General features: G+C 38.6%; 1 protein-coding gene across 5 annotated transcripts in view; it reads right to left on the bottom strand.

Moving 5' to 3' along the window:
- The window catches only part of LOC124555039 (ubiquitin carboxyl-terminal hydrolase 15-like), a 185,935-nt gene extending 171,313 nt beyond the window's left edge, over positions 1–14,622 (bottom strand). For 3 of the 5 annotated variants that reach the window (XM_047128805.1, XM_047128806.1, XM_047128807.1), the window contains exon 1: positions 14,249–14,622. In XM_047128805.1, the coding sequence (XP_046984761.1) occupies positions 14,249–14,370 (122 nt within the window). In that variant the 5' untranslated portion in view covers positions 14,371–14,622. The remainder of the gene's footprint in view (positions 1–14,248) is intronic. The other 2 variants (XM_047128808.1, XM_047128809.1) reach the window with 2 other exon arrangements.
- Between the last annotated feature and the right edge of the window lie 5,985 nt (positions 14,623–20,607).

Genomic DNA, 20,607 nt, shown 5'->3' with positions numbered 1-20,607 from the left:
ACTATCCCAGGAAAGTCTATTAACAAAATTTGAAGAACCAGCCTTAAATGGCGACTCTAGGAATATACTACAATCCCCTATGTATTGCTCACAAAGAAATTTTGAGGATAAGGTTAGAACAATTACTGCACACACAGAGGCATTCATACAAACTTTCTTCCTGCGCTCCATATGAGAACAGAAAAGGAAGAAACTGCAAGAACTGGTACAATGCAACATACCCTCTGCCATGCACCTCATGGTGGTTTGCAGAGTATAGATGTAGATATACATGTAGTGAAAATTCCCACAGTATAATAATGAAATTACTTTGCATTAAGTAAACACAAGTTCCCAAATAGTTATTGTAAATTTTTACAGAAATTTCAGCCATTTGACTGTTAAATGTTCATTTATTTTACACAATCATCATTTCCTCCCCCCATGAACCATGGACCTTGCCATTGGTGGGGAGGTTTGCGTGCCTCAACGATACAGATAGCCGTACCGTAGGTGCAACCACAACGGAGGGGTATCTGTTGAGAGGCCAAACAAACATGTGGCTCCTGAAGAGGGGCAGCAGCCTTTTCAGTAGTTGCAGGGGCAACAGTCTGGATGATTGACTGATCTGGCCTTGTAACATTAACCAAAACTGCCTTGCTGTTGTGGTACTGCAAACGGCTGAAAGCAAGGGGAAACTACAGCCGTAATTTTTCCCGAGGGCATGCAGCTTTACTGTATGGTTAAATGATGATGACGTCCTCTTGGTAAAATATTCCAGAGATAAAATAGTCCCCCATTCGGATCTCCAGGCGGGGACTACTCAAGAGGACGTCGTTATCAGGAGAAAGAAAACTGGCGTTCTACGGATTGGAACGTGGAATGTCAGATCCCTTAATCGGGCAGGTAGATTAGAAAATTTAAAAAGGGAAATGGATAGGTTAAAGTTAGATACAGTGGGAATTAATGAAGTTTGGTGGCAGGAGGAACAAGAATTCTGGTCAGGTGAATTCAGGGTTATAAATACAAAATCAGATAGGGGTAATGCAGGAGTAGGATTATTAATGAATAAAGAAATAGGAGAGCTACTACAAACAGCATAGTGAACATATTATAGTGGCCAAGATAGACACAAAGCCCATGCCCCTACTACAGTAGTACAAGTTTATATGCCAACTAGCTCTGCAGATGACGAAGATCTTGAAGAAATGTATGATGAAATAAAAGAAATTATTCAGATTGTGAAGGGGTTAATAGTCATGGGTGACTGGAATTCGACAGTAGGAAAAGGGAGAGAAGGAAACATAGTATGTCAATATGGATTGGGGGGAAGAAATGAAAGAGGAAGCCGCCTTGTAGAATTTTGCACAGAGCATAACTTAATCATAGCTAACACTTGGTTCAAGAATCATAAAAGAAGGTTGTATACCTGGAAGAATCCTGGAGATACTAAAAGGTATCAGATAGATTATATAATGGTAAGACAGAGATTTAGGAACCAGGTTTTAAATTGTAGGACATTTCCAGGGGCAGATGTGGACTCTGACCACAATCTATTGGTTATGAACTTTAGATTAAAACTGAAGAAATTGCAAAAAGGTGGGAATTTAAGGAGATGGGACCTGGATAAACTGACTAAACCAGAGGTTGTACAGAGTTTCAGGGACATCATAAGGGAACAATTGACAGGAATGGGGGAAAGAAATACAGTAGAAGACGAATGGGTAGCTCTGAGGGATGAAGTAATCAAGGCAGCAGAGGATCAAGTAGGTAAAAAGACGAGGGCTAGTAGAAATCCTTGGGTAACAGAAGAAATGTTGAATTTAATTGATGAAAGGAGAAAATATAAAAATGCAGTAAATGAAGCAGGCAAAAAGGAATACAAACGTCTCAAAAATGAGATCGACAGCAAGTGCAAAATGGCTAAGCAGACATGGCTAGAGGACAAATGTAAGGATGTAGAGGCTTATCTCACTAGGCGTAAGATAGACACTGCCTACAGGAAAATTAAAGAGACCTTTGGAGGAAAGAGAGCCACTTGTATGAATATCAAGAGCTCAGATGGAAACCCAGTTCTAAGCAAAGAGGGGAAAGCAGAAAGGTGGAAGGAGTATATAGAGGGTCTATACAAGGGCGATGTACTTGAGGACAATATTATGGAAATGGAAGAGGATGTAGATGAAGATGAAATGGGAGATACGATACTGCGTGAAGAGTTTGACAGAGCACTGAAAGACCTGAGTCGAAACAAGGCCCCAAGAGTAGACAACATTCCTTTAGAACTACTGACGGCCTTGGGAGAGCCAGTCCTGACAAAACTCTACCATCTGGTGAGCAAGATGTATGAGACAGGCAAAATACCCTCAGACTTCAAGAAGAATGTAATAATTTCAATCCCAAAGAAAGCAGGTGTTGACAGATGTGAAAATTACCGAACTATCAGTTTAATAAGCCACAGCTGCAAAATACTAATGCGAATCATTTACAGACGAATGGAAAAACTGGTAGAAGCCGACCTCGGGGAAGATCAGTTTGGATTCCGTAGAAATGTTGAACACGTGAGGCAATACTGACCTTACCACTTATCTTAGAAGAGAGATTAAGGAAAGGCAAACCTACGTTCCTAGCATTTGTAGACTTAGAGAAAGCTTTTGACAATGTTGACTGCAATACTCTCTTTCAATTTCTAAAGGTAGCAGGGGTAAAATACAGGGATCGAAAGGCTATTTACAACTCGTACAGAAAGCAGATGGCAGTTACAAGAGTCGAGGGGCATGAAAGGGAAGCAGCGGTTGGGAAGGGAGTGAGACAGGGTTGTAGCCTCTCCCCGACGTAATTCAATCTGTATATCAAGCAAGCAGTAAAGGAAACAAAAGAAAAATTTTGAGTAGGTATTAAAATCCATGGAGAAGAAATAAAAACTTTGAGGTTCGCCAATGGCATTGTAATTCTGTCAGAGACAGCAAAGGACTTGGAAGAGCAGTTGAACGGAATGGATAGTGTCTTGAAAGGAGGATATAAGATGAACATCAACAAAAGCAAAACGAGGATAATGGAATGTAGTCGAATTAAGTCGGGTGATGCTGAGGGAATTAGATTAGGAAATGAGACACTTAAAGTAGTAAAGGAGTTTGGGGAGCAAAATAACTGATGACGGTCGAAGTAGAGAGGATATAAAATGTAGACTGGCAATGGCAAGGAAAGCGTTTCTGAAGAAGAGAAATTTGTTAACATCGAGTATTGATTTAAGTGTCAGGAAGTCATTTTTGAAAGTATTTGTATGGAGTGTAGCCATGTATGGAAGTGAAACATGGACGATAAATAGTTTGGACAAGAAGAGAATAGAAGCTTTTGTAATGTGGTGCTACAGAAGAATGCTGAAGATTAGATAGGTAGATCACATAACTAATGAGGAGGTATTGAATAGGATTGGGGAGAAGAAAAGTTTGTGGCACAACTGGACTAGAAGAAGGGATCGGTTGGTAGGACATGTTCTGAGGCATCAAGGGATCACCAATTTAGTATTGGAGGTTAAAATCGTAGAGGGAGACCAAGAGATGAATACACTAAGCAGATTCAGAAGGATGTAGGTTGTAGTAGGTACTGGGAGATGAAGAAGCTTGCAGAGGATAGAGTAGCATGGAGAGCTGCATCAAACCAGTCTCAGGACTGAAGACGACAACAACAACAATCATTATTTTGGCTTTTTAGCCATTCTCAAGCGCATGTTCAAATGTTAAAATATGTGTGACCTGTCTGTGACATATTTTAACATTTCAACATGCACTTGAGAATGGTTACAATACCGAAATCATGATTGTGCAGAATAAACAAACAATTAACGATCAAATGGCAGAAATATCTTTCAAAATATTCTATATGGCTGTTGTCCCCCATGAAGGAAATATTATTAATTATGACAAACTTCATGTGACCATATATTAGCTGGTGATGGTTGGGGGTTGCAATGAAGTGGAAATGCAATAAAAACTAGAGAAAACTCATCAAACATATGACAGCAAATGATAACTTTGTACTCACAAATGACTAAACTTTTAATTAAGCCTATTCATTGGAAGGGAAAGAGAGAAAATGAGGACAGAATAAATATTCTTAAATTAAATAACCACAATGTCAGAGATAAGGGGGTACAAAAATTAATAGTGGCAAAGAAACACTTTCAAAATTGTGTGATGTTCACATACCGAAAAATAGCAACATCATCAGATGTTTTTTTGTTCTTTTGCCTGAAGGTGATAAAACTATATCAGAAGATAAATCATGGATTGCAGAATCTGTCAGTTCATGTCCTATCCCAGTAGTGGTAAATCAAAGATGTATCCTAAGATATATACATTGATTTAAAAACTTCCAGAATACATTGAGCTGAAAGCTGCTGGAATTCAGTACTCAGATACAGTAATGGAAATTATTTGTGGTAAAGCACAGTCACAGAATCCTCACACATTATTTCTTCAAACTAATTTAGGTAAAGAAATATTAGAACAGCAAAATGCATACAAACAAAAAAACTGCTAAACATTAACAAACACTTAAAGTGAAGGACAGGAAAGTACACTGATGTGGAAATAAGAAATGTAGGTAAGGCACCAAATGGGGAAATGTCCTGCCTTCTATAAAAGAGAAGTACAAGATTTGAACATCTCGCTGCCAGTACTAGAAATAATGACAGCAAATTATTATTGTTGGAGAAAAAATTTCTCCACATGCACATCAGAATGACATCCTAGCAATAGACTGCAAATAATATGCTTGAAAAAGAAAGTAATTTGCAAATAGATGGCATTAATTCACAAAATTCTTGGGAGAGAAGATAAAGGTCTACAGAAAGGCATCAACAAAAAACTGTTTTAACTTCAAGGCATTCATGCAAATGTAACAGCAGTACAACAATTAGTTAATTTACACTGATTACCCACAACATTATGACTAACTGTGTAACAGCCAGTCTTGTCCACCTTTGGCACAGATAAAAGCAATGGCACATAATGGCATGAAGCAATGAGGCCTTGGTAGGTTGCTGGAGGGAGTTGGGACGACATTTATACAAAGAAGTCACCTAATTCCCATAAATTCCAGAGAGGGGGGCAATGAGCTCTGATGCCACATTCAATTGTATCCCAGATGTGTTCAATCAGGTTCAGATTTGGCAAGCTGGGGTGCCAGCACATCAATTGTAACTCGCCACTATGTTCCTCAAACAATTCCCTCACACTTCTGAACTTGTGACGTGGTGCATTATCTTGTTGAAAAATGCCACTGCCATCAGGAAACCCAATTGTCATGAGGGGGTGTACACAGTCTGCAACCAGTGTACAATACTCCTTTGTCATCATGGTGCCTTGCAGAAGCTCCACTGGACCTACGGATGCCCACGTAAATGTTCCCCTGAGCATAATAAAGGTGCTACCTGCTTGTCTCCACGGCACATGACAGGTTTCAAAGAGTCGACAGATTCGCATCCTCCCATCGGTATGACGAAGACGGATTCATCAGACCACACAATACTCTGCCACTGAGCCTATGTACAGTGCCGATGGTGACGTGCCCATTTCAGTCATAGTTGATGACGTCGTGGTGTTAACATTGGCATATGCCTGGGCTGTCAGCTACGGATGCCCAGGTATGTGTGGTGCACTGTGTAACACATGAACACTCTGCCCAGCATTATAGTCTGATGTTAGTTCTGCCACAGTTCGTCACCCATCCTGTTTTACTAGTCGGCCCAGCCTAAGACATCCAACATCTTAATGAGGGTTGGCTGACGAATCCCACAACATCTGGACATGATTTCACCTTGGGTTCGCCACGTGTTGAAGACACTCACCACTGCAATCCTCGAACACCCGACAAGTCGTGCAGTTTCTGAAATGCTTGTGCTGAGCCTCTGGATCATCACAATCTGCCCTCAGTCAAACTCAGATAGATTGTGCACCTTTCCCATTCTAAGCATGGACAGCACACACACTGATACTTCATGCACCCCGCGTGTGCCTGACTAGCAGTCATGCCTCGCCAGATGACGCTGCTATCGCCTGGACAGGTTTATATCAATATTAGGTCAGTGATCATAATGTTCTGGCTGGCCAGTGTATCTTGGCCATAAAGAATCACTACAAATAAAATACAGAGAATAGTTCTGATTTAGATGTGAAAGGATATCACATATTTGAAAGCTCACACAAGCAGCAGTCTTAGCCGTGTGATTATGAGCAACAATTGGGGGTGGGGGGACAAGGAAACTACTAGTGTATCGTGGAAAAAGAACACCAGCAGAGAGACCATTAAACATAACTCAACAGAACATACAGTTATAAAGAATAATGTTACAGAAAGGACAAGGATATTCCACATTATTTTATTCCCGAAAGCCAGACAACTATGTGGTCATTTAGACATATAATTAATCAAACAACAAAACTTGACAATTTCATAAATAATTTAGTTATGCATTACTAGCTGCAGCCTAAACCTATTTTCAGATCTTGGCATACATTTCTTGTTTAACTTATTGGTTTCACATGCAGAGAAAACATTGTTCTAAGGCACTCTGGATAAACAACACTAGAACTTTCTCTGCATGAGACACATGTAAAATGTATAAGAAATGTATATTGAAATCTTATGCTCATAACTAGTAAAGGATAAATCAATCTTATTACATATAATCAATCACAAATAAGTCATTAAATTAAAAAATTTTGAGAGGTTATATTATTCCCCCTTCATTGTTACATTTATGCCCCAAAATTCTAAATCCCTTAAAGATAAAATAATGGAAGTTTAATGTTGTACACTGTATATATCGCAAACTTGTTGGTGACAACACACTTTCCGCAGCCACCAATCCAATGTATATGCATAGGAGTGGTTTCATCATTTAATGCATTGCAAAGTAGAAATCTCATTAGTATTCTTGTGATCTGATCTTTTGTTTCATGTCATGATAAAATAGGGTGAATGCCTTAGCCATTCTAGTTATGCTGCGTACCTGGCCACTTGTTACCCACGCGTCATGGCCATTGCTCCAAGGAGAAATGTTCACACATTGTCCTGGGATGCTCCACGAATTTTAAAATTAATCCATGAACTTTTGGTGTTGGCAAGAAGATTGTTGTTTCATCAATTCTATCGGTTTTAATAAATACAAATTGAAAGTAACCAATTTCATTCTTTGCGTAATTAAACAATACGCAGAAAAATTATGACGATGGATTTATATACGTTTTCATCATCATCTACACTGGAGAAGCACCAGCGAGAGTTTGACAGGAGCTGAAGACAGATTTTTCTTCAGTTGAAGTATCGGATCATCATTTTACTGAAAAAGCTGTTAATGCTTCTGAAAATTTTTGTAGCAGTTGCTCTGTGCTACAATTGGTGGCTACAAGAGGTGAAGCTCCACAGCTTCCATGGCAGCATTAAGGTAGAGGTCAATCACCATTGTCACCCTTGCTCAGATCCTACAAATCTGTTTTGCTCTTGCATGTATAAATCTGATTCCTTCTTGTATGGCAAAGACTTATATCTTCTATCTTCTTTAACAGCTAATTTTTAAAGTAGATTGAAATGTGTCATCATACCATCACAAGTGCCTCAGTTTTGTGACAAGACAGGACTGATTATCAATGCAACACATTGACATTATTATATTTTAAAATATAATCAGATTGTTTCCTTTGGTGAGTATGTATTTGAGATGTAGCAACTACATCCAATCTTTTGCCTTTAAATAGTAAATGTAAAATACTGACAAATGTGCTGTTAACATGGTGTTTTGTTTCATGTGGGTATGAGGCTACTAATGACATGTGATGTGATTGCAATATCCTGTACTAAATTTAATTATTACCTGAAAAGGTGCCATCTCGTGCAAGTGGGTTCACAGTTAAGGTCAATCGTTCCCAGACACAGAATTAAAATTTTTGTTACATATAATCCGCTATTGCAAACAGGATCCTTATACAACAAGATTTTTTTGTAGTCTTTACATCTCATAGTACACAATCACTGCTTATGTCAGTCCATGAGAAGTGAAGTATGTAATGTAAATCACCATCATTTTCTTGTGGCCTTGTCCAACATCAGCACAGTAATCAACAGACTTGGCATGGTTAATTTAAGGGATGGCTGGATGCCTTTCTTGTCACCACCCCACTGCTCCCCTTGCCCCCCCCCCCCCCCCTCCCCCCATATGGAATGTATGTACCGTCTGCACATAGTGTGATTCATGTGAAAGTGAGCGAAAGTTTTTCTAAATGTTTGAAAAGCACGTAATGAAGTGGAACTTACAACAGTCTAGTATTCACTTAGTGGGCTGCAGGAAACCACATAAAAAAACCACACTCAGGCTAGCTGACACACCGACCCTTGTCTTTAATTCACTGGACAGATTCAATACATCAGACAGATATAAATAGAAGTTACTGGTCCAAAACCTACACAGAAATATGAAATTATCCAATATCTCCCACAATTGTTAAGCACTGTTTCATTGACAGAGTTCTATGTTTCACAATCATTAGTTTCAGCAATGCACAACTAATTTTGTTGTTCACCATGTAAACCATAACACTGAACAGAAGCTAAGTAAGAATAATATTAAGAACTTAATCAAACACAAAAAATGGATGTGACATGGCTAAACTATGTCACAATGACAGAAACTGAACAGATAACAACAAGACACACAAAAACACTTGCACGTAACGTACATGAATAAAACACATGTTCTTGAAGCTAGAAAACACTTAAATTTCTGAACGAAAAAAGTTTGTGGATTTGTGGAACAGTGATTGGAAAATAGCCATAAAACCAACAGAATTCAAAGTTCTAAAAGCGGTGTGCAACCTGAGACAAGTGATAATTATGACAAAATAGAGGTAGGAAGTAATTAAAACAAACGTAAGTAGATTGCAGTTAAGTACAAAAGCAAGGGAAGAAAAAAAGTGATGAACAAATAGCTGAAAATTACTTCTTGATAATTAGCAATTCACTAATTAAAAAACACTGCAGTGCAGACTACCATAACAGATGTCCGCCCAGCAATAAGTATGGATTAATTAAATAATCAGTTCAGAAACATGCAGGCAATGAAACGAAATGCATTTACATGTGTAAATAGCAATGAAAGCTATAAAGGTATTTTCATCCATCTGGAGACAAACTCGCTTCAAAATGGCAGTTAAGAAAAGATTGTAAAAGACGCATGAAAAGTGATCACTAAGTGGTATCCTGCACAGACAAGTGGTGAGTGATAAATACACAGACAGAATAAATAACCGAACCAAAGAGCAGTGCAACAGGCATGGGGCACTATTTGTGGACTCTAATAAATTTATTAGTAATAATTGTGTAGGACAAGATGGGCTACATTTAAAAGGGTTAGGCTCAGCTCCATTCAGCAGTCTGTACAGTGATATTTGTAAATTCATATTAACTAAGGGAAACTGGCCTGCAGAGATGGGGTTGTAAAAATTAACAACAGAGTTGAAACGAAAATGCACAAATAACCTTTCAAAGCAGATGCCCTTAGCGACAATCAAAAAAATAATAATACCTTCCTAATGCACTTAAACATAATTAGGTTTTGTTCAAACCATCCAAACAGCAGAAGAAACTTAACACCTTGCACACCATACTGTAAGAAAGTGCAAGTATCAAAGCTGTTTGCTCAAATGAACACTGGCTTACAAAGGACTCCAAAATCTTAAATAACCTTGGAAATTTACATGTTGCATATCACTTTTGTAGGAGTAATGTAACACAAGGAAGGATCCTGCATACTTGTGGAAAAGTCAATGGAATATAAAGCAAGATACAATTATGATTCTCTTAATGAAGAGTGTGACTTTGAAAGATTTCATGCAGAATTAGGCCTCAACACTGTAATTTTATCCGTGTATAGAATTTCAGGCAAAGAACTAACAAAATTATTTTTGTCGAAATTCCAGGGTCTATTGTGGAAACTTAAAAAGGAAACCAAGAAAAAGAGTTATAATAACTGCTGATTTCAACATAGATTTAGTTACTGAAGCTACCAGCTGAACAAAATTCATTGATAGAATTCAAAAATCAGGTTCCAATGCCGATTTTTCTGATTTTACTTGAGTAAACAAATGATCAGCAACAGGCATATATAATATTTTAACAAATTATAGGCAGTTAGTTAGTTTAATGGTCCATGGATCATTTTGTACAATAGATTGTACTGCTGTAGAATGGGTCATTTTACATTTAAATCACAAAATCATTTGAAGATATGGTTACATTTTGAACACTTCTAAGTTTCTTTTTTTCAAAAAAGAAAAAAAGACATACTGATGAGGTGAGTTAGTAACTCCTACCCATCATCTTTTGCACATTACATAATGAGGCAAATAAGATTGGTTTAGATCTGGCACTTTATGACCATTGTGCCCTGTTTATGTAGTTATAAAAAACGATAGACTTGTAAAACAACAGTCTAACATGAAAAATATGAACTACTACTAACACAGATTAAAAGAGGGAGGGGGGGGGGGGGGGGATGACACTATAGAACACAATGTTTAAAATCTGAAAATTTTTCTAAATTACTGGAAAACTTCCTGCATGTTTTTAATGAAACTTTCCCTCTTACTGTATACCGTAAAAAAGTAAGAAATAAAGTGAAGTGGATTACTGAAGGAATAAACATATCTAGTACAAGAAAAAGACAGCTACACATGGAACTGAAAAACAACTTAAGTCCTGCTTTCGTTACCTATGTAAAAAAATATTACAAAAGTATTTTTAAGGATGTTGTAATGTCAGCAAAAGAACTGCTAAATAATAAGTTTATATTGAACAGTAAAAACAAATCGCAGGCCAGACTCTGTGGTCAGTGAACAAAGCATAAACAGTCGCCACAGCAAGAGGCCACAATATTTTTGAAATCAAGATAGAGGACAAAAGTATTGTAAATCCTGCTCAAATTTCAGAAATGTTCAATGAATTGTTTATAAATTTAAATAAATCAAACATTAATACAGAAAGTTAAACATAAGGTAATTTTCTTTGGCCCTGAGGAATTTAAAGGTGAACCTTTCAGTACATTCAGTAGAACTATTGCAAAAGATATGGAAAATTCTATAGGCCTACTCATTAAAGAGCAAAACACAAGCAGGATGGGACAAATATTTGCACAACCACTATCCACAACAGTTAATCAGTCCTTTGAAGAAGGCTGTTTTCCAGATACTGTGAAGCATGCAATATTCAAAATAGGGACAAGAGAACATATGGGAAACTATCACCCAATCTCTCTCTCCTCCCACCAAAGGCTTTCACAATACAAATTCAAAATTTCATACAAAAGTTTAATATAATTTCAAAATATCCACATGGATTTCAGAAAAGCAAAAGCACATTAGCTGCTGCCAATCAGTTTGTAGACAAAATGAGACCCTCTCTAGATAACTTCCAACATGACACAGCAGTTTTTTGTGATCTATCAAAGGTCTTTAGCGTGAAGCACTGCTTGCTTGGAATAATATGGAAATTTAGGGTAGTGTATTAGGATGATCTAGGTCCTACTGAATTAGCCAAAGACAAAGAATTTTTATACCATCAGAGAGAGGAAATTATGCTGCAGAATGAAAAATCATTTTACATGGATTACCCCAAGTTTCAGTCTCAAAATGATTACAACACCAGAAAGCAAAATAATTTTACGCTTCCCGCTCTCTGTTTAAAACTTCATGCTCAAACTCCACCGTATATGGCTATCAAAATTTTGAACGAATTGAAAGAGAAAGAATTGTTCATGAAATTGCAGATGAAACATATGTCTGCAATTTGTCTTATAACTGAAATAAATGGCTGTATCTCCAGCATAAGTTGCATTTAGAAGTAACTTTTTTAATTCATTATCAGACCATCCATATAAATAGACAGGAGATAGCCTATGTATAAAAACTGGCCCTGTAGTGATGATCAAAGCGGCACTATTGCCATCTCAACAACAGTAATTACACCACACAGACAGTTCTCTAAAGTCCTTACTATGTGGTGTATTTACTGCTGTCGAGTCAGATATAGTACTGCTATGATTATCACTGCAGGGGTAGTTCTTGTAAATAGGCTATTGCCTGTACATTTGTAACACGGTATGGAAGGTTGAAAATGGACATCAGTGTCCGAAACTAGTCACCGTAAAGAAAAAAGATACTTCTCAATGCAACTTGTAATGGAGCTACAACTATTTATCTCAAAAAATTGTTCAGTATCAATTTAGACATATTGAAGATACCTTATATGACAAACTGGCGCAGAAATGTTACTATTCAACTAAAGAGTTCATTGAAGACGATCTGGAAACTTGAGCATGAGAGAACGTATACTTAGAACTAATGATATTTTGAGGAAAAGTGTAAACAAATTGTGTTTTTATGAGTCTCCAGTACACCCAATCAATGACTTGAAATAGAGACAGTAAATGTCTGTCCTATTGTATTTTTTAAAAAAATACAGCAACACCAACAAACATGAAACTGAGTCTAATCCAAGTCACGAAGTACTAGCTATGTTTAATTTATGCAAAGAAACTAACTCTTATCTTTAAATGAAGAGATTGAAGGCAAAGTACTGAATAGCATTGCTCCAACACTGTGATTGTAGCCCCAGAATCATAAAGCAAACCGTTTGATATACCAGGCTTGAATAGCTCAACCTAAAATAACAGTAATAAAGGAAATGACATTTGCATAATGTCTGTACATATAGAGTCTTTTCTGTGAAAATAGTCAAGAACTTACAAAAACTAGAAAATTTTTCTCTCTTTCAATATAACAAATCTAAAGGCTATAAAAAATATACAAGACAAAAAATATTCATACATAATAAAAAGCCAATTCTCTAAAGACGAGTAAATGTTGGAAGACTGAGATCCATTGTTCAGCTTCTTGTTTATGTGCCTACTGATTGCTCAATGATTTTTACATGGTAACTAGTAGTACTTTTTCCATATCATTCATTCTACCAGGATTTTCCATCAGAACATTAATTATTATGAACCAAGTATTTTGGGATAACATTTTTCAGCATTAACATAACTAACATAATTTCTTACTTTATGTCTTACATAAATGTTGGAAAAGTTATTTTTTGTTGACGAAATTGAAAAACATTATACTTTCTCTAAAAATGTCAACAAAGTGCACTAAAATATCAAATTTCCTGAAGAACATGAAATCAGTACAGGCATAAATTCCTTGATCAGCAGACAAGTAGCTAAATATGCAGTATAAAACCACGGAACATACCGAACTTATGTTAAGATCACTAATACAGCATATTACCCTAAACAAGGTAAGATGATACCTACTGAAGGTAACTTACTAAAGTTCGTAACTTCTTATCATCCATACCCCTGTTTCTTTTCTCGTGTGTGTGTGTGTGTGTGTGTGTGTGTGTGTGTGTGTGTGTGTGTGTGTGTGTGTGTGTGTCCTACAGCCGCCCCCCCCCCCCCCCCCCCGCCGCCGCATACCGTCGACGCTATTTCTTACAACACAACATACATGGGAAATACTGCTCGCATCGAGGAATCTGCAGCATACATTCCTTCAAAAATTTTCAATAGCAACAGCTCGGAATCAAATATATTTTGTACGCAAAACTTGTTACGAGAGTTGATTGAGATCAAGCTCTTGGTAAAACTAAACAAAAATAAAAACGAGTTAGTGAAATTGCGTTATTCATGAAGAATATGCACCACCACTGAAAAATGACATGATACTACAAGAAATTCAAGGGGGGCGCTCTTTCTAATCGCCGAGATGTTACGAATGACACTAACACGTATAACAAATCTTATACCATAAATTTTACATGCAAGACAAATTCGATTACGCACTGAAGGTAAGGTATCAGCTAAACATGAACCAACAGATCTATTGGATGAAAAAACTGTAGCGAAAGGGGTAGTGTGATTACTCGACCATTGGGATAGAAACTGCACTGGAGCAAATACATCGAGCTTTGATAGATGCGTCAGCTACATGCTGGGCTGACAACAATGAAAGTCCCCAGTACTAACAATACCATAACTCTCCTTATACACGACTAATGCTTTAGCGTATACGCTGCGTAAAGGTGTGATTCACTACTGTCAGAAAACGGATGGAACTACTCTGAGTTTTCGAGGACATAATTACACAATGCGCCTACAAGTGCTTCATAATTCATATGTATAGTAGCGAGTACAGCAACAATGCAAATTGTTCATTACCAAATATCATCTTTCACTAAACGGCGCTTCAACAGCAGCGTCGTGAGATGACGCTGTCCATCCTTCGAAGGAACTTCTTCCGACAACTTGGATTGATTTCCCATGGTTTCTTTTAGCAACATTAATACTACTATAAATATCACATTCACTAAGAACAAAAACGAACACTAAACCAATTAAATAAAAACATCTAACATGCCACTAAATTCGCCCATTCACTACCACCCGAACATCTCCGTCACTTTCCATACACAATACCACTACAAAGTTTATATCAGACAGATATCAAACACCATCTCTCATTCACTTGTTTCCTAATTACGCAGAGATGTAATTAACGTACATCTCCGGTAGATATTTCGAAGAATTGATCGGTATTTCGTTCAACATTGATACGGTGTAACAAAATTATAATCCCCTACTTGAATAGGTCCAGCCCCACAGAGCCCAAAAAATGAGAGACCATCCATTTTCCTCAGAGACTTCAGGGAATTAATACTTTTTTAAACGGTGGTTCTCCCTGTAAGAGAACGAGACATGTTCCAAGTTTTTAACGTGCAAAGGAAAAACAATTCATCAAAAACAGAACACAGAGATAATCTGAGATTATCTCATTATGTTCGATTTTCTTCGACGCCGAAACAGCTGAGACATTGACGCTCACAGATGATATTTCAGGAATACAAGAATAACATGGTTTTTTTCGTCAAAATTGTTGAGCTTTTGAAGAATATCGCTCACGAAATATATAATTTCAATATCCTGTACCATAATACAAATACAGGTAAACTTATTAGATGCGCAACGTAATTTGGCGCTACGCGCTCCTAGTGCCTCAGTTCCCTGCGACCCCCATGAGGTGTGCAAAGCTACAGAAATTAAACTGCCACTAAGTCAACTCCATTCTCAACACAATTATATTTAGTTCCAAATAGACGACGAAGAAATCACAAATCCTTATTATCTCATTACAAATTAATTAGATGATCGGTACTAGTCACATGTACTATTAATTCCATGATTTTCTACATAGTTATAGAACTTAAAAAAATGTTCACCAGGGAATGTTCTCTGCCAAGGATTAGAACTCGGCGTTCAACAATCACAAACAGTGTAATGTTCTGCAGCTATAGTCAAAAACGCCGAAATAAGAACGGCGTGTTGACGTGCAAGGGGGGGGGGGGGGGGGGGGGGGGTAACAACATAACTTTTAAAACGGCATAAGCAGTTTCAGGAGCGATGCCTCACGATGCTCAAGTATCAGAAGACAAATTTTTGATCTTTACAGGGGACTGAAGTTGTCCCACATTGTACATTTCAATTCAGTTAGGGGAATAACGAAGACCATACACAACAGATGTTGCAATAATGTCATTGACATAATGTGACAAAAAGATTTACCTCCTCATCATCATCATTTAAGACTGATTATGCCTTTCAGTGTTCAGTCTGGAGCATAGTCCCCCTTATAAAATTCCTCCATGATCCCCCATTCAGTGCTAACATTGGTGCCTCTTCTGGCGTTAAGCCTATTACTTCAAAATCATTCTTAACCGAATCCAGATACCTTCTCCTTGGTCTGCCCCGACTCCTCCTACCCTCTACTGCTGAACCCATGAGTCTCTTGGGTAACCTTGCTTCTCTCATGCGTGTAACATGACCCCACCATCTAAGCCTGTTCGCCCTGACTGCTACATCTATAGAGTTCATTCGCAGTTTTTCTTTGATTTCCTCATTGTGGACACCCTCCTGCCATTGTTCCCATCTACTAGTACCTGCAATCATCCTAGCTACTTTCATATCCGTAACCTCAACCTTGTTGATAAGGTAACCTGAATCCACCCAGCTTTCGCTCTCATACAACAAAGTTGGTCGAAAGATTGAACGGTGCACAGATAACTTAGTCTAGGTACCGAGTTCCTTCTTGCAGAAGAGAGCAGAACGTAGCTGAGCGCTCACTGCATTAGCTTTGCTACACCTCGCTTCCAGTTCTTTCACTATGTTGCCATCCTGTGAGAATATGCATCCTACATACTTGAAACCGTCCACCTGTTCTAACTTTGTTCCTCCTATTTGGCACTCAATCCGTTTATATCTCTTTCCCACTGACATTACTTTCGTTTTGGAGATGCTAATCTTCATACCATAGTCCTTACATTTCTGATCTAGCTTTGAAATATTACTTTGCAAACTTTCAACCGAATCTGCCATCACAACTAAGTCATCTGCATATGCAAGACTGCTTATTTTGTGTTCAAATATCTTAATCTCACCCAGCCAGTCTATTGTTTTCAACATATGATCCATAAATAATATGAACAACAGTGGAGACAGGTTGCAGCCTTGTCTCACCCCTGAAACTACTCTGAACCATGAACTCAATTTACCGTCAACTCTAACTGATGCCTGACTATCCATGTAAAGACCTTTAATTGCTTGCAAAAGTTTGCCTCCTACTCCATAATCTCGTAGAACAAACAATAACTTCCTCCTAGGAACCCGGTCATATGCCTTTTCTAGATCTATAAAGCATAGATACAATTCCCTGTTCCACTCATAACACTTCTCCATTATTTGCCGTAAGCTAAAGATCTGGTCCTGACAACCTCTAAGAGGCCTAAACCCACACTGATTTTCATCCAATTGGTCCTCAACTAATACTCGCACTTTCCTTTCAACAATACCTGAGAAGATTTTACCCACAACGCTGATTAAAGAGATACCTCTGTAGTTGTTACAATCTTTTCTGTTTCCATGTTTAAAGATTGGTGTGATTACTGCTTTCGTCCAGTCTGATGGAACCTGTCCCGACTCCCAGGCCATTTCAGTTATCCTGTGTAGCCATTTAAGACCTGACATTCAACTGTATTTGATGAGTTCCGACTTAATTTCATCCACCCCAGCTGCTTTATTGCACCGCAATCTATTGACCATTTTCTCCACTTCCTCAAATGTGATCCTATTTCCATCATCATTCCTATCCCATTGTACCTCGAAATCTGAAACATTACTGGTCGTATTTTCACCTACATTGAGCAACTCTTCAAAATATTCCCTCCATCTGCCCAAGGAATCCACAGGATTCTCCAGCAGTTTTCCTGACCTGTCCAAAATACTTGTCATTTCCTTCTTACCTCCCTTTCGAAGATTGCTAATTACACTCCAGAATGGTTTTCCAGCAGCTTGACCCAAAGTCTCCAACCTGTTTCCAAAGTCTTCCCAAGATTTCTTCTTGGATGCTGCAATTATCTGTTTGGCTTTGTTTCTTTCTTCAACATAACTTCTCTGTCTAGCTGAGTTCTAGTATGTAGCCATTTTTGATACGCCTTCTTTTTCCTTTTATAGGCTGCCTTGACTGTGTCATTACACCAAGCTGTTTGCTTCATCCTACCCTTACACACTACTGTTCCAAGACATTCTTTAGCCACTTCTAGTACTGTGTCCCTGTATCTTGTCCATTCCTTTTCCAATGACTGTAATTGACTACATTCAACTACCTGGTACCTTTCTGAGACCATTGTTATGTACTTGTGCCTGATTTCCTTATCCTGAAGTTTCTCCACTCTTATCCTCCTACATATGGACCTGACCTCCTGCACTTTCGGCCTCACAATCCAAATTTCACTGCAGATTAAATAATGATCAGTGTCATCAAAGAATCCCATGAATACACGTGTGTCCCTCACAGCCTTCCTGAATTCCAGATCTGTTGTTATATAGTCAATGACAGATCTGGTTCCCCTGCCTTCCCAAGTATACCGGTGAATGTTCTTATGTTTAAAAAAGGAGTTTGTGATTACTAAGCCCATACTGGCACAGAAATCCAAGAGTTGTTACCCGTTCCTGTTGGCCTCCATATCCTCTCCAAATTTACCCATAACCTTTTCATACCCTTCTGTTCGATTTCCAATCCTGGCATTAAAATCACCCATGAGAAGAATACTGTCCTTGTTCTTTACTCTAACAACTACATCACTGAGTGCCTCATAAAAACTATCCATCTTATCTTGAACTGTCCCTTCACAATGCGAATATACTGACACAATCCTAATTTTCTTGCTAGATACTGTCAAATCTATCCACATCAGTCGTTCGTTTACATACCTTATTGCAACTACGCTGGGTTCCATTTCTTTCCTGATGTAAAGCCCTACACCCCATTGTGCTATTCCTGCTTTGACTCCTGGCAGGTAGACCTAGTATTCTCCCACTTCCTCTTCTTTCTCACCCCTTACCCGAATGTCACTAACAGCTAAAACGTCCAGCCACATCTTACTTGCGGCCTCTGCCAGCTCTACCTTCTTCCCAGAGTAGCCCCCACTGATATTAATAGCTCCCCATTTCATTACCATTTGTTTGCCAAGTCGTATCTTAGGAGTCCCTGGTTTGTCAGTTAGAGGTGGGACTCCGTCACCTCCAAAGGTCCGAGGCATTTTGCTCTGATTGTTGCCAGCATCATATTTAAACTACCAGGGAATCAGGTTGCTAGCCTTACTTGCCCCGAGTCCCATTGAGTTTAACCCCTAACGGTTGAGGGACTAACCGGTGGTTGGTTGGTTGGTTTGGGGAAGGAGACCAGACAGCGTGGTCATCGGTCTCATCAGATTAGGGAAGGATTGGGAAGGAAGTCGGCCGTGCCCTTTCAGAGGAACCATCCCGGCATTTGCCTGGAGTGATTTAGGGAAATCACGGAAAACCTAAATCAGGATGGCCGGACGCGGGATTGAACCGTCGTCCTCCCGAATGCGAGTCCAGTGTCTAACCACTGCGCCACCCCGCTCGGTACTAACTGGTGGATTTGGTAGTCTTTGCCACATGAGCACAAAGGTGACCACGACTCAGAATATGTCCGAGATGCCCAACCTTATTCCAAAGTAACTGGTATCCCGACTGTCGGGACCACTTACTTGGCCACTCATACGTTGCCCATGGTTTATGATCTAGGACATGACTACAGGAACCCACATCATGAACCACAAAAAAAGATTTACCTTAGCTAAAAATATCAAAAGTACTGAAATCATTTAGATGAATGATGATCTGTCTCCAGTGTCAACATTGGCGAAAAAAACTGTGGCTTAAATTAAATGCAAAAAAGTCACAAGTAATTTCAGTATCCCATCAGAAACAATTAGGTTAGTGAATAAGTCATTAGCATTTTTCCATAAGTTTAATAAACACAACAGATACACATAACAGAGACTTTTGTCATCAATAATATACTTCCCTTCATTATTTATACCAGACTGTCAACGCTGGGGTAACTTTTTGATTCCGCAACTGTAGAAATCACGTGGTTTGGAGGCGAACAACTCGGGAGCCAAGTTCGGAGGGTGTTTTCATCCGGAAAGGAAGCTCCCACAAGGCTGTTCGACAGACAGCTGAAAATCTGTGGTGATCAGGTAAATAAAGTGCGTGCGGAATGACTTCACACCCCAGCTACTGTATAGTGTTTTTTGTCAGTCCATTAGAATGCGAGCGGGCGTTGACATGGAGTAACGTCACTACACGCAGTCTTCCTGGTCGTTGTTCTTGGACGACATATGTGCAGTGATGCTTACACCCCGGGGAAGCAATTCGTAATACACTGTTTCGTCGCTGTTCCACCAGATGCCTAACATTATATTTTGTGGATACCTGCAGGTCTTTATACGGGGAGTTGCTGCTTTGTTTGGACTCAACCATTCCTTTGTTTTCCTTGTGTTAAAGACACAATTTCTCGTCACCAGTAACGATACAGGATAGAAATGGTTGGTTTTTTTCACGAGACATTTGAAGATGAGCAAGCAGAGACGCACATATGGCCACCAGCTGTGTTTTTTTTGTGATTTTGGCTTAGAGCATGTGGCACTCGTTCAATTTTTACTTTTTGCGTTTTCTGAATCTGCAGACTATTACCTTTTAATAGATATATAATTTATTCAATTCCGAAGACTACAACTATTTTTAAATTTTTTTTGAAATGTGTTCTACATGGGCGTGACCCACTGTGGCGCTGTTAAACTGCTGTCAAATGGTGTTATTATTAACGTCCGTGTTCATCAGGTACATTTTAGTCTGCCTCATGCAATAATGGAGGTGATAAAACCTATTTTCAGAGACTTAGCAGCACCTGAACTGTTGAAAAAGTGTATTCACGGAAAAACTCAAAACCCCAATGAAAGTGTAAATAGTGTTATATGGTCGAGAATCCCCAAGACTGTATTTGTTGGAATAGAAACACTTCACTTTGGTGTGTATGATGCTGTTGCGACTTTCAATGATGGCAACATTGTAAGGTGCAAGGTATTTAGAAATACGGGAATGAAGATAGGTTCTAACATGGTACGAGCGATGCTTGCTTTAGACAAGGAACGCCT

This window comes from Schistocerca americana, chromosome X (assembly GCF_021461395.2).
Source record: "Schistocerca americana isolate TAMUIC-IGC-003095 chromosome X, iqSchAmer2.1, whole genome shotgun sequence".
NCBI classification, from domain to species: domain Eukaryota; kingdom Metazoa; phylum Arthropoda; class Insecta; order Orthoptera; family Acrididae; genus Schistocerca; species Schistocerca americana.
Note: the sequence above shows the minus strand (reverse complement) of the source record. Positions and strands in the feature narration are given on the sequence as shown.